This window comes from Vicia villosa, linkage group LG2 (genome assembly GCF_029867415.1).
Source record: "Vicia villosa cultivar HV-30 ecotype Madison, WI linkage group LG2, Vvil1.0, whole genome shotgun sequence".
NCBI lineage: Eukaryota > Viridiplantae > Streptophyta > Magnoliopsida > Fabales > Fabaceae > Vicia > Vicia villosa.
This window is the reverse complement of record NC_081181.1, coordinates 167,831,323-167,847,684: the sequence shown is the minus strand read 5'-3', so window position 1 is coordinate 167,847,684 and position 16,362 is coordinate 167,831,323. Positions and strand designations below refer to the sequence as shown.

At 29.3% G+C, this 16,362-nt stretch overlaps 1 protein-coding gene across 2 annotated transcripts; it reads left to right on the top strand.

The window, feature by feature from the left end:
- The first annotated feature begins 474 nt into the window (after positions 1 to 474).
- On the top strand, positions 475 to 3,562 carry LOC131652881 (amino acid transporter AVT6A-like). Of its 2 annotated transcripts, none has more exons than XM_058922868.1 (6): positions 475 to 1,216; positions 1,317 to 1,469; positions 1,547 to 1,750; positions 1,862 to 2,333; positions 2,416 to 2,926; positions 3,178 to 3,562. In XM_058922868.1, exons 1-5 carry the CDS (start codon positions 814 to 816, stop codon positions 2,537 to 2,539), a joined length of 1,356 nt encoding a protein of 451 aa, XP_058778851.1. In that variant the 5' UTR covers positions 475 to 813; the 3' UTR covers positions 2,540 to 2,926; positions 3,178 to 3,562. The 2 variants fall into 2 exon arrangements, with proteins under 2 accessions (XP_058778851.1, XP_058778850.1); XM_058922867.1 differs by having other exon boundaries at positions 3,138 to 3,562.
- The last annotated feature ends 12,800 nt before the right edge of the window (positions 3,563 to 16,362 follow it).

Here is a 16,362-nt window from a genome sequence, read left to right as displayed (position 1 = left end):
AAATAAATGACATGAAATATATTATTTTTAAAAATAATAGCATAAAATACACCGAAAAACACGATAGTGGAGAATATATTGATGAATATAATGTTTGAAAAAAACGTTGAAAACGGCCAACCGTACAAAATCAAACCGCACCAAATCAATTAGTTTGATTCGATTTCATTTTTAAAAAATATTAAAAATTGAATTAAATCAAACTGATGAAGATATTATTGATCCAAATGTTTTTTTTTGACCAGAAATCGACCTGATTACACCCCTAGAAAGGAGTTATTGATAAAAATAATTATACAATATCACTGTCTTTCCTATTTCTTTTCATATGATTGAAAAATACAAAATGTGGTGGATCCCACATTATTTAAGTCTCTCCTTTTTATTTCTTTACCCACCAAATAAGAGAAGTTTATCATTTATCTTGTACTTCTCTTTGCAACCTCTTTCTTCACATCTTCTCTTAAAACAAACACACTGTCAATCTTCTTATCATTTTTATGCATGTGACTTTTTAGATTTTCCTAATTTACAAGATTTCTCTCTGTAATATTCTTTTCTTTAATATATTTTATTTGGCTGAAAAAAAAAAAAGACATACCTTTTTTTTAAAACACATGTAGTGTGGGTGAAACAATATTATTCTGGTTTCTTTCCTCTCTCTGAGTAACATGTTTGTGGTTGTTGAGAGGTCTATTTAATTGGCTGTTTTATTGTTGTTGTGAGAGGTCACTGATTAACTATTTATAATCAACACCATCACCCTCTTTCTCTTGCTTCTAACTTTACCTTCATTGAAAAAAATAGTTAAAAATGACTATTGGAAGTGATAGGAGGAACAAAGCAATTGTTGAAGAGAACGCACCTTTGTTACCCAAGACTCAAGAAAGTGATGTTGGGCTTGATGAATTTAACGGAGCTTCATTTTCTAGTGCTGTTTTCAATTTGTCAACCACAATTGTTGGTGCTGGAATCATGAGTTTACCTGCCTGTGTTAAAAAATTGGGGATAGTCCCTGGTCTTATTGCCATAATCCTATCCTCATTATTCACAGAAAAATCAGTTGATTTCATGATCAGATTTTCAAGAGCAGGCAATATTTCTTCCTATGGAAGTCTCATGGGTGATAGCTTTGGAAAATATGGGAGAGCTTTGGTCCAGATATGTATTACAGTCAATAATATTGGTGTTTTGATTGTTTACATGATTATTATTGGTAAACTTTTTCTTATACTCAGTACCTTCAATTTGTTAACACAAGAAATTAAATTAAAGCAGTATAATAATTTTTAAAAAAATTTTATTTCTTATTTTAGGTGATATAATTTCTGGAACATCTTCAAGTGGAGTACACCATTTTGGTATTCTTGAAGGATGGTTTGGTGTTCATTGGTGTACAGGGAGAACATTTGTTCTTCTTTTTACAACACTTGTTATAATTGTACCTTTGACAAGCTTTAAAAGAATTGGTACTTATTCTTTTTGCATCTGGTTAATGTTGTTGTCGGGGATCGAACCTTACTTGTTTGTCCGGTTGATTTTGCAGATTCGTTAAGATATACATCTGCGTTATCGGTTGGACTAGCCGGCGTTTATCTTGTGATTGTTGTAGGAATCTCAATTTTCAAAATCATAAGTGGAGGCATGGTGATTCCAAGACTCTTTCCAATCATTACTGATGCATCATCAGTTTTTGAATTGTTCACTACTTTTCCTGTACTTATAAGCGCCTATATTTGTCACACTGTTGGTATGAAACATTTTCAGGTCTCATTGATATATTCTTCACGCTCAAATATAAGTAAAATTGACTTCTTTTAATATATCGAACAATTGATGTATCTGGTCTATATATTTGCAGTTCATAGCATAAATAATGAACTAAAGGATTCGAAACAGATGAGAGGGGTTGTGAAGACTTCTTTTGTTCTATGTTGCTTAGTGTACTTATTCACAAGCTTCTTTGGATTCTTTCTATTTGGAGAAGAAACTCTTGATGATGTTCTTGCCAATTTTGATACCGATCTTGATATACCGTTCGGTTTTATTCTCAATGACATTGTTCGCGTTAGCTACGCCGTACATATTGTGTTGATAATTCCAGTACTCTTCTACGCAGTGCGGATCAACTTTGATGGACTCTTGTTTTCTTCTTCATCAACAAGATCTTTGAATGTTGATAACTTCAGATTTTTCTCTATTACTTTTTCACTTGTTGGCATTATATTCTTGGGAGCAAATTTCATTCCTAGCATTTGGGATATCTTCCAATTCATTGGAGCAACTACTGCTATTTGTATAGCGTTTATATTTCCAGTTGCAATCACTCTCAGGTGAGTTTCTTCACTAAGATTATGTTATAATTAATTAATTAACTTAATATACAATTATCTTAAGTAATTTATTTTTCTGCAGGGACAAACACAACATAGCAACTAAAACAGACAAGACTCTATCAATCTTTATGATAGTCATTTCAGTAACGTCTAGTGCTGTGGCTATATACAGCAATGTTTATGCGTTGATCAACAAGAAATGAAGCTTACTGATTTTCTTTATAGTATCTTGTACAATTGTTTGATTAAAGGAACAGAACAGAGTTTGCAGGGTTATTGGCCAAATGTGTAAAATAAAAGCAATTTTTTCTTGTTGATTAATAAACAAAGCTACCATGTTTTTCAAAGTATTTGAAGGTGAGTGGAGCTTTGGATGTAGTTCTTTATAATATGTTGGCAATGGAGAGCTATTAAACCTACCTTTTTTAGGAAGGAACTTTACTTGGTTCCGACCTAATGGAGAACTGTTAGTAGGGTTGATCGGATTTTGATTGTTGAAGGGTGGCGGGACGACTCAGGCTGCGACTTAGTGGGATCTCCCTAGAGATGTTACTAATCAGTGTCTTGTCATTCTTAATTATGTTAATCAGGTATGAACCCCAAACCCCAAATCTTTTATGTTCAATAAATTTTTCTCTTTAGGAAATAAGGATAAGATATAGAGTAAGTTTGCTATGATTTGACATGTTGTAATATGGTTTATCCGGAGAAGAGGTAATAATAAAATTTTCTCTTATTTTTCAAAAACATGAAAGACGATGAAAAGAGTTTTTTTTTGGTTTGAAATTGATTTCTCGACAGGTCAATGGCGAACTCATCTTCTTTTTCTGACTGTCTCCAGAATTCTACCATGTGTCTCAATCAATAGCGGATCAAGAGTTCATATTTGTTTTAAAGGTTGTTTTGTGGCTTTGGTTTTTCTTTTGGGAATTATGTTCTATAGATGGTGGTGTTTTTGGTCAAAGGTTTATCCTGATTCTATGTTGATTCTATGTTGTAAGAGCCTATTGTTTGAATGTTCCATCCAAAGTGATTTCTCCCTTTGTGTTTATTTTTCTAGCTTTTGCTTTGTGCTTTGTAGTTTATTGGGCTCTTTCTATATGGTTTGTAGTTTATTGAGCATTTGGTCTTGCATGTTTTTTCTTTATAGTTAGGCAATTCATGTATCTGTTTCACTTTGATCTCCTGTATGTATGGTGATGGGTGTTTAACTCCCCTATCTCTTATATATGTATATTATTTAGCTATTAAAAAATTTAAAGTATTATGTGTGCGCATGATACACTACTATAAATAATATATTTTTTAATAAAATTTTCACCTCAATCAAAGAAATAGTGAGGTCAAATGACCTAGAACGTACCAATTTTTAAAAATTAAATCTTACCATTTGGTTTTGAAGAAAATCGACAGAAAATGTAGCTCAGAATTTGAGCTTCAATTACCAGCTTCTGTAATTTTATGCTTTACTTAGAACCAAAATGACGCCCTTATTTTATAAATTATATTATCCCTCGGCTTTCTAGAAAAGCGACATGAAATGTTGAGTACCATGTTAGTTAATTAAATTAAACCCAGATTTTACCTCATTGTGTTCCCTCGATTTTTTCTAAACACCGAGATGTAAACTCTATAATATTTTATTCAGTCATCAAAATGTTAAGTCTCATTCACTTTCAATTATGTCTCATAAACTTTTTGCACCCTAGCGAATGAAAGAAACACCATTCTTCTTCATCTAATGAACTGAAACACTATTCGATCGTCTTCTCCAAGGAGGAAAGAAGCTCGAACCAACACTTTTCTTTGACTCTCTCATCACATTTCCGATATGAAAATTTCTCTCCATGATTGTACTATTAATGTTGTTATTGTTGTTGTTGTTGTTGTTGTTGTCGTTGTTGTTGTTGTTAATTTTATTGTTACGGTTTTTGAGACTTAGGGTATAATGTTAGGGTATAATGTAATATTGTTTTTCAGGTTTTTGTAATTGTTGTTGTTTAATGTTATTGTTGTTTATTGATATGAAATTTTCATTTTTGTTGATTGTGTATATTTTTATTTTATTTTCAAAAGTTGTATGTGATTATGGATCGTAGTTGGATGAAAGCTAAAAGATTAAGTAAAGAGTATGAGAACAAAGTGATTCAAAATCTTAAGTTCACAGAAAAAACCTTTCTATCAATAATGAGATTTTTTGATGTCCTTGTAAGAAATACCAAAATACACAAAAACATGCAACGAATGTTATATTCAACCATTTAGGTTGTGATGGTATTATTCAAAATTACACGAAATGGATATGGCATGGTGAAGTGACAAAAAAAGACTTGTGTCACATAAATTTGAAGTTAATGAATTTATGAATGATACTTTAAAAGATATGATTTGTGATATCAGAGTGGATGCTTTTAAGAAAGCACGTGTAGAAGATACTTTGCAAAGAGACATGGAATGCGTTATATCCGGGATGCAAAAAATTTATAAAGTTGTTAGTTGTGTTAAGACTATTTAATCTTAAGGCAAGAGGTGGGTGGACAGATACAAGTTTCACAAAAATGCTTGAATTTTTGCAAGAAATGCTTCCAGAAGGTAACATGTTGTCAAACTATAGTTATGAGGCCAAGAAGATATTGTGTTCAATGAGTTTGGATTATGTTACAGTACATGCATGTCGTAATAGTTGCATATTATACATGTGATACCTACTAATAATTTAAAGGTTCAATAGACTGTTTGTTGATGTAAATGATGCAAAGAATACTAGATTTTATGCAAATGAAAGAGTATGTGATGGAATAATTCACCATGTAGTTGATTCATTGCAATGAAAGAAAATTGACTTGTTGTTTCTAGATGTTACCCTTGACCAAGGAACCTTAGGTTTGGACTTGTCACGTATGAAATGAACCCATTTGATAATTTACGTACTAATTATACTCCATGGCTTGTTCTTCTCATGATTTACAACTTATCTCAGTGGTTGTGCATGAAGCGCAAATATATGATGTTATCAAGGATGAATTTGTGTCCAAAACAACCAGGGAACGATATATATGTTTTTTTAACGCCATTGATAGAAGATTTAAGAGTTTTGTGGGAGGAAGTCGTTGATTTTAATGTTGCATATACGACTAGATGGTCAATTGTTCTACAAGTAAATATATTCTTGATAGTGATGAAAATACATATTTAAATTGTGAGACCCCTTCTTTTGCAGCACATGTGCGTCTCTCATCTGAGGAAAATTATTCAAATCAATATTCTTTTACAAAAACTTATTTTTTCTACATGTAGAGATGTCGAAGGATACCCTATGTTGCATGGTTTTAGAAGTAAAAGTCAGAAAATTAAAAACAACTAAAGTAAGTGTTATATGATGCAAGTTGTTGATATTGAAGTTTGAAGTTGTAGTTGAAGATTCAATTTTGAATGTTGTTGTTGTTGTTGTTGTTGATATCATTGGTCTAAAGATTTAATGTTGTTGTTGTTGATTATCCTAATTAGTTTCAAATGTTGTTCAAATTATAGGTACTTAATGACTAGTTAAAAATCACGGAAGAAAACTTTTTGATGGCTTACAAGAATTTGCCTTTTCGTTATTGTTTTTGTTGTTAATTATTTGTTTTAGTTTTGTTGTAAAATTATAAGGTGTGTGCCATTTTGACTTTGCAATTAATGTAAATAATTAATATTTTTGGTACAATATTTCTGTTTGAGAAATTAGCAAAAGGTACAATGTTTCTGTTTCATAAATCGACAAAATAAGGTTATGTAATACAGGTTAATATGAAAATATTTATAAAAAATTAAATAACAATGTTTTCCTTTCGGTTAATATTAAAAATTGAGATAATAATATTGTTGTACTACCTCAAATTTTCTTATAATCGAGAGAAATGTAGAGCGCGCCATTTAGTTCTGAATAATATATATATATATATATATATATATATATATATATATATATATATATATATATATATATATATATATATATATATATATATATATATATATATATATATATATATATATATATATATATATATATATATATATATATATATATATATATATATATATATATAGGGCATATCATATGAGAATGATATATTTATATGAGAATATGAGAATGAATCCGAACCATTGGATTTTAAAATAAATGGTGGAGATTATGAGTGAATTTTTTTTCTCTCTCCTACTTCATTTATTTCAAGATACAAGAGAGAGAAAAAAAAGATTCACTCATAATCTCCACCATTTATTTTAAAATCCAATGGTTCAGATTCATTCTCACATTCTCATATAAATATGTCATTCTCATATGATATGCCCTCATATATATATATATATATATATATATATATATATATATATATATATATATATATATATATATATATATGCCCTCTCTCTATATATATATATATATATATATATATATATATATATATATATATATATATATCGGACGACTCAAGTGAGAACACTTGGTTATTATGAGAAATGAGAACAATGAATCACAACCATTAAATTTTGATTTTGTTGAATTTAATGGATTGGATTGGTTTCTCTTTCTATGTTGATTTAAAATAAATACTAAGGATCATAGAAAGAGAAACCAATCCAGTCCATTAAAATCAGCAAAATCAAAATTTAATGGTCGTGATTCGTTGTTCTCATTTCTCATAATAACCAAGTGTTCTCACTTGAGTCGTCCCCTATATATATATATATATATATATATATATATATATATATATATATATATATATATATATATATATATATATATATATATATATATATATATATATATATATATATATATATATATATATATATATATATATATATATTTGTCGGAAATAAACTCATGACTATTGAGTCTTTTCCCTTGGTAGAGTCGGGTTTGAGAAATAAAATTGTGTACATTTTATAATATCCTTTGTTATCTCGATGTTAAACCCATTTCTAACACTGGTCAAAGAGATTTTTTTAATTGAAGTGATATCTTAATTAAATAAATTTAAAATATTTTTTTTAAATAGTATAATTTTATTAATAACTATTAAAGATGCATTTTTATTCTTGCAAAAATATTCCTTTCGACAAAAAGAAAACAAACTGATCATTTAGTAAGAAGATATTAATAAATAATCAATAAATCCAAAATTACAAGTGATGAAGATAATATAATCAAGTATTCAAAGTTACTCACGAGCCATCTTTATCTTCCACTTTAAGTATTAATCTTGTCATTATTACCAACAAACTTATCGTGAACATGTGGTGGTGGTCGAGATGCAACAGGAAGATGACAAAGGTTAGTATGCTGGGATAATTTTGCAGGAACACGCAGAGTGGTCCAACCAGCTGGCTTCAGATTTCACAATCTTGATAAATGATAGTAAAGGATTGGGATCTCAAGATGATAGAGTTCTTTTTGGTAACATCCATTGCATTAACGAATTTAGAAAATTCTGAAAGCTGGAATCCAAATGTTTGACTATATATAGAACATGATATCAATTTGTCCTTAAAGACATAATCTTAACACATTTATAAATTAAAAAAGAAAAAAAAGAATATGACTCCCGGCGTTGCATAGATGTATTTAAATTTTTTTTTTTTATAATTTAAGTAATTGAAATAATTAAATTAATTTTTTAGATATGATTTTACTAATGTAAAATTAAACTGTCTTTCAAAGAATTATATTTATTTTATATAAATAATATATGATTATTCAATTATAAATTTTACTATCTTAGTGTTAAAAAAAGATGTGCTATCTTTACACTAAAATTTTATACATCGTATATACACCTCTAATCATTTCAGACCACTTCTTACCATGACACAAAAATTAAGAAAAAAAAATATTATTAAAAAAAAACAAAAAGTATGTTAAACCGTATATACATCGGTGTGGTTGTTATTTTTGGTGTACATATAGCTTTTCTCTTAAAAAAATGATGTTTGAAAGAATATATTTTTGTATTTGTTAGGATTTGAAACTCGGGACCTCATGTACAATCTCTATGTGATTTTACTTTTTGAAAAGTCAAGATATATTTTAAAAGATGACACATAGGAATATGAGTGATGTGGCAAACATAATTTTATATGACAAAATTTTTTTTGTGGCAAATATATTAGGAGTTTGTTTTAATATATATAATCGACTAGTTTATACAAATTATTTTTTTATAGAATAGTAAATTAAAATAATTTAATTATTCGATTCGATTCTATAAATTATATATATATATATATATATATATATATATATATATATATATATATATATATATATATAATAGCTATTTTGCCCCCCACCATATGAGTGAGGTTTGAAAAACTCCCTATAAAAAAAATTCGATTCGTCTCCTAACATATGAAGATTCTCATATTTTATCCCCTCCATAAATCTAATCATCAAAATTGTTGACGTGACAATTTTTTATTATTGACTTATTGTTTGATTGTTAAAATGTTAAATATGAAAGCTTAAAAAATTGTTCCCATGACAGTTGAACCCAGAATCCAAATCATACATGAAAAACAACCTTACCGCTAAGCTGCACCATAGTTTTTGTTATATTATTGACTTAGCTAACATATAATAGTCACTGAAAATATTTTTAAGAAATATATTAGTTAATAGTTAATATTTACATTATTAATTAATATTAATCGTTATTAGTTAATATTTATTAGTTAATATTTATTAGTTAATATTAACATTATTAGTTAATATTAATTAAATTATAAAATATAAACTAAATTAAAATAAATTATTATAAATTAAATTATTATAAATTAATTTAATTTAATTTAATTTTAAATTTTTTTAATTAGTTTTAATTTAACTAGATTAATTAAAATAGTTTTAAATTAGTTAACAGAGTTTTAATATAATTAATTTAGTTTAGTTTAATTTAGTTTTAATTTGATTTATTTTTAATTACATAAAATAGTTTAAATATTAATGTTAATACATAAATATTTAAAAAAATATTAAATACCTTTTATATTTAAAAATGTTAATATGTAAATAAATTTAATATTTAAATTACTATTTAAAAATAATGTTCATATAAAGAAAATATCAATGGGATAATAGCTACAACATTTTTTAACATTAAATTGTTACAATATATTGATGTTAAATTATTAATTATTATATAACATAAAAATATTTTTATTTGGTTCAGTTAATATTAACATTTTTATGTAATTAAGAATTAACCAAATTAAAATCAAACTAAACTAATTATATTAAAACTCTGTTAATTAATTTAAAACTAGCTTAATTAATTTAGTTAAATTAAAACTAATTAAAAAATTTAAATTAAAACAAAATTAATTTAGTTTATCATAATTTATTTTATAATAATTTAATTTAGTTTAATTTAATTTATATTTTATAATTAATTAACTTTAACTGTAAAATAAGTATTAATTATTTTTTATAATTTAATTAATATTAACTAATAACCTTAACTATTAACTAATAAATATTAACTAATAATTATTAACTAATAATATTAATTAATAATGTAAATATTAACTATTAACTAATATATTTCTTAATAACGTTTTCAGTAACTATTATATGTTAGCTAAGTCAATAATATAACAAAAACTATGGCGTAGCTTAGTGGTCAGGGTTTTTTTTTCACGTCTGCTTTGGGTCCTTGGTTCAACACTCCATGCAACCAAAATTTTAAACTTTCTGATAACACGATTTTATATCATATATTTCGCTTGAAATCCATAAATATTTATAGCATTTTCCGTTTATTATATTGTTTTATTATGATATTATGCGAGTATTTGCTTTGTTTCAGGTTTTACACTCTTATTGAGACTATTTGTGAAAAGGAGAAGAAATGGAGCTAAAATGACCATTATTTGTGCCTAAAAGAAGAAAAAGGGGTGCTGAAGTGAAAAAGGGGTGCAAATAAGGCCCAAATGTGCAAAGTACAAGTCCAGCCCACGAAGAAACAAATCTGCACGTGGCCCAACTCAATCCAGCAAGAGGAGACACACGTCTCCAACAACTCTCTGCCACGTCACCAAGAGGAGACGCACGTCTCCAATCCTCCTAAATCTTCTCCTACTTGAGACGCACGTCTCAAGTCGTTCAAAGGAGTCCCCTCAAAAAGTGGAGACGCGCGTCTCCAAGTCCCAGTCAAGAAACGTCCCTCATTTCACGCGTTCCAACTGCAGACCCTCGCCTATAAATAGAGGCAGCTACTTCACTTCAAACGGTCCGATTTTCTGCTAACGAAGTGCTGCCGAAATTATTCCGCGACCGCTGTTTTCTTTCCTGCTTTCAATTAAACCGTTTTATTTTCTCACAGCAATTTCTACACCGGAAATTGTTGTGAACCTTTTATAAATCTAGCCTTACGTTAGATTTATCCTTTTTATTTCCTTGTTTTAAATTTCTGCAAGTTTATTTCCGAAGAACGATCCAGCCAACCTGTGGTGGAAGTTCGATACTTCAAGATTCAATTCAATTCAGCTTTATTTTATTTCAGGTTTATCTTTTACCGCTTTATTTATTATTGGTATTGCATGAGATATTGTATGCCATTTAACATGTCTTTTATTATAAACCAAATTAATTTATGCATGCTTAATCGTTTTAATATGTTTGGCTAATTAACTAAGATATCGGTATGTAAAGTAAGTTAACCATGGGATCTGAAATAAATTGGCTTAATTATATTTTATTAAATATCACTTGTTTTTGGTTTGTATGTCTAATTTAATTAGTAAGTCTTAAAACCAATAGAGCGAAAGTTTGAGGGGTTAAGACGGTCAAAGGTTAAAATCAATAGAGCGAAAGTTTGAGATCTTTAACTGGATAGTAGACATAGGACATTAGTTTTAAGGATGGCGAAAGCGTATTAAAACTAATTAGAACTTATTTATTTTCAAAAAATGTTTTTACACCCGCGCGGGATGGCGAAAGCATACGTTAGGGATATTAGCATGTTCCGAGTCAACAGAGCGAAAGTTTGAGATTAGGAGATTTAAATAGATAACAACTTCATAAAACAAGCATTTTATTAATTACGTTGTTTCCAAAAAGCTTTTCTAAAATCTAATGGGATGGCGAAAGCATACATTACGAGTTAGGATAGTAGTCTAAATCAACAGAGAGACAGTTTGAGAGGAGGACTTTTAATCAATTGAATTAATAAAGATTTTTAATCGAATTATGCATTAGCCAATGGACCTTCGGATCACCTAAAGTTAAACGAAATACATACTGATATCCGTCTATTATTATATTTCTTAGTATTCACAATCACATTCCTTTAGAAACAATCAAAATATTAGTAGCCTTAGCTTTACATAGTAACCTTAGATAACGGTAGATCGATTCATAGTCCATGTGGATTCGATATCTTTTAAAACTACATGACACGACTGTGCACTTGCAGTCATAAGATTAATAGACACGTAAAGTCGCGATCACTTTCATATATATATAAACTTTGGCTATAATGAAAACTGAGAACTTTTAATAATAACCATTGGTATATGCATGTTATGTGATAGTGTAGTTTGTGGAACTTGTTCAGCAGGTATGATGTTGTGATGTGTATTAGCAATTCTGCATATCTGGTAGTTTGCTAGTTGTTTCCTGCTGCTGTGTTTCTCGGATATGGTGACAAGAATGTTTTAGCCAAAAATTTGCCAAAGGGGGAGATTGTAAATGCTTTCAAGTTGGCTGCATTTTGTGGTAAAACATTGTGTGTCTTATGGATGTCATGACATACTTTGATGTGCTTTGCAGAATGTGTTTGAGTTGCTAATACAGGTTTTCCGTTGGATGTCATGGTGGATGTCATGACATCAGTATATGACAACATGGGCTGTTATATTTTTCTGTTACAAGTTATGTTATGTTTCCTTATTTATCTCAGGCTATATTTTGGGATATTAACAATTATGTGTTGATTGTATATCAGTAAGAGACCAAGTAATTGGGTATGTTTTTAGCACCTTGTGTAACACCCCATTTCTACCCCGGTAATTATTAAAAAAATCAGAGTTATAAAATTCTTTTTCGACAAACCATTGGAGTATTACAATTCAACTTAATAACAATATCATGCTATCATAGATACATAACACAAATACTCGGATGAACTAAAACAACATAAATCAACTTTATTAACATTAAGCAGCGGAATTACATTATTCAATTTTGATGACATTGCTTGTTTTCAACTTAAAGCAATTTTAACATCAACAATTTCTCTTCATGTATCAACACAGTTATTCAACGGTAAAACCAAACAACTAAACAACTAGCATTCATCCCCCCGAGTGTTACGTATCAGAGCGACACACCAACTTGGAGTCGATGAAGCTACTAAATCTTCATCACAGCGTATCACCTGCACGTTACCAGTATAAAGGTAACGGCGAAACAAAAGAAAGGGTGAGATATCAAACCAATATAAGCAGGTGTATGATAAACAATATATTAGATCAGGATCATGTAAATTTCACCACTTCATGACAACAACTATACAACAACTAACAACCACTTAGTAATAACAATAAGCCACTTATGGAATCAACGTAACAACTTAATCATCGCAACTTAATAACAACAACAACTTATAACAACAACGACTTATAATAACAACTTAAACATCGACAATCAATAAACAACAAATAATAACAACAACTTTAACACGCGACTCAATATGCGACTCAACTATGCGAATGCATGTGGTACCATTTGGAGCAGAACTCCCAACTTAAACATATGCCAGTTTATCGAGGCATTAACAAGGCATAAGCCTTCAACGTGGTGCCATCAAGGCCAAGGCATAAGCCTCCAACTTTCAACATGGTGCCATCAAGGCCAACTTAATCATGCACGGTATGCCATGCGACTTCAACTTCAACAACAAATACACAACAATGCAACAACAGCATCAACATACAACACCAACAACTTCAACATGCATCAACTTAGATCAACCTTGGTCATCAGACCTACAACTCAAACATGTCCATAAATCGGGACAATTCAACTTATCAACAACAATTTAAAATCAACGGAAGTTCAACAACGACAACATATTTGGCAACAACAGAATCAGCAACAAGTATTCAAATAAACGTGTTCAACAAAATCAACGTTGGCCATAAGACCTACAACTTAATCAAGCAATTCAACCACAACGTATTCAACATCAACATAGTAATAACAACTTTGTTCAACAACAACCACATGCTCCACGACTACTTAATAACAACTTATAACACAATTCCTTAAATGATAATTCAACAACATCAACAACAAAACAACAATGGCTATAAGCCTAACAACTCACCATCGCCTACAAAATTCACATTTTTACAGCAATAGATACAATACCACGAAACAACTAAAACATACCACAAACAAACCGCATAATTAATCGGACAGTTCAACTAAAATTCGGTTACTTAATTATCGACTAAAGGTACTATTAATTCTACTTTATGCTAATATTTATTATTAGTTTCTCTACCTAATATTTCTACTGATAATTCTCTTGCTATTTAATTATTCATGCTCTTCCCAATACTCATGCTGCTAAATTATATCTGCCAAGTGCATCACAGTCACGGTTGATTTTCTGCTGAAATACTAAAATTAGTTAATTTAATTAATCCAATTATATATATCTTACTTAAAACTCCTAAAACATTATATCAATAATATTAATTCATTATTATTATCATTAACTTATATATATATATATATATATATATATATATATATATATATATATATATATATATATATATATATATATATATATATATATATATATATATATATATATATATATAAACTAGAAAACATGATTTTAGAAACAATTTCCAATGCACCACTACATCATTATTTACTTGAAGCATAGCCATGTATATTATACAGTACGTGCTTGGAAACTTAGTTATATATATTATAACTAGACGACCGCTACAGTAAGTACACTACCACCTAATACTATTTTCTTTGAAGCATTTAGTTATGTGTATATTAAAACATGTGTGAGACTAATAAAACAAAAGAGAACAATGTGACTAACGTCACAAAAGCATCACGGTCAGCACAAATAAAACAACCACCACAATGTAATAACAACCTCAATAATTTAGTAACAACAATACGATTTAGATGAATCCCAGGACAACCGCATCAACATTTTACCAACATTCACAGACATCTAAATCGACACAGCGACAATTAATTTTCAGAAAATCAACACAACTAGGGGTGTTCGCGGTGCGGTTTGGGCGATTTTGACGAAAAAAATCATCCGAACCGCAAGAGAAAAAATCGTGCGGTTTGGTTTGGTTCGGTTGGCTTTTAAAAAAAATCCGAACCAAACCAAACCAAACTAATGCGGTTTGGTTCGGTTCGGTTGGTTCGGTTTTTTACAAATATTTTATTGAACCATACATATACATATAGATGACAACATAACTTTGTATTTAAACATTCTTTCACTATCAGATAACAAAAAAACTCGTCATATTTTGACAACAACTTTTTATTTAATATGTAAAAATTAAATTACTCAAAAGTGGAATAATAAATATATAATAATAGTATAAAACAATATAAAAATTATTAGAATGAAACAAAAAATAGAAGAGACGAGAGATTAGTGAAGGTGAAAAAGAACAAACAAAAGAGTGAGAGATTAGAGAAGAAGATGTGCGATAAAAATGAAATTGAAATAGGGAACATTTGCATAAAAATGAGAAGGTGAAAAAGAAAGAATATAAGAGAGTAGAGATTATAGAAAAAGAAGAAAGATGTATGTGACAAAGAAGACGCGATAATGCTATTAGAGATTTGAGAAGATTGGGACTAAAATCATATGTGTAAGGATGAGAAAATTATTCGTAATCATAAAGTTAAGGTATAATAGATTTAAGTTTGGGTTGGATGTGAGTTAAATAAAAGTTAGGTTGTAACATAATGCGGTTTGATTCGGTTTGGTTCGGTTTACAAAATACAAACCGCAAACCGAACCGAACCGTGCGGTTTTGTTAAAAGATGACCCAAACTAATCCGAACCAAATGCGGTTTTTTGCGGTTTCAGTTCAGTTTGGTTTGGTTTGCGGTTTTTTATTGGGTTGGTTTGGTTTTGATCACCCCTAAACACAACACAAAAAAACATCAACCAATTCATGGGAAAATTCGTGCAACCTAACCCCCAAATACGGCATATCATATACCCGGTTATAGAGATTGAACCCCACCCTTACCTGGATTCACGGTCTCTTTATAATCTTTCCGGTCAAATTTCGAGTTTCTCCGCAGCTTCTAACTTTTTCCTCGCCTGTACTTTCTACGGTCAAATTTCGGAACTGCTTCTCTTTTCTCTTGCCTCTTTCTCCAAAACCTTATTTCCCTTGACGGCTACGTATGCTTATGTTTGTTCTCCTCATATTTTCTAAATATTACTTAAACCAATAATCTAATATTTGTTATTATTCTAATAAATCAAATAATACTAATTCTCATAACTCCTTAATGGGCCAATTAATCCACACCACCAAATTGCTATTCACCACACAACAATTCAATCCAATTCACTTAAATAAAATAGTCCAATAAATAAATAATATTATTCTCAATATTATTTCTCCAACATAACCAATCTTATTAATCTTTCGAATATCGACTAGAATCCAAATTTAACTTAATAAACCAAACACGCCTCTCAAAAATAATACCGACAAATCCAATTACACCGATAAATTCTCAAAATTCTTCTAAATCCTATAATTAAATCCTCCAATAATTTAATTAACTAATTAATTAAATTTAGGGCGTTACAACTCTCCCCCACTTAGAATATTTTCGTCCTCGAAAATCTATGCAACGCAACCACTCTCAAAGTCAAATCCCGCTTCAGTTGCGCCACTCTGATCACCCATCTTAATTCACCGTCCTTATCAAAGTTCCTATCAACTT

Bases quoted from the DNA above. Each gene is read 5' to 3' on its own strand.
- LOC131652881 (XM_058922868.1), top strand. From the start codon at position 814: ATGACTATTGGAAGTGATAGGAGGAACAAAGCAATTGTTGAAGAGAAC. The intron at 1,217-1,316 runs GTAAACTTTTTC...TTCTTATTTTAG, and splicing joins TGTTTACATGATTATTATTG to GTGATATAATTTCTGGAACA. The intron at 1,751-1,861 runs GTATGAAACATT...ATATATTTGCAG, and splicing joins CTATATTTGTCACACTGTTG to TTCATAGCATAAATAATGAA.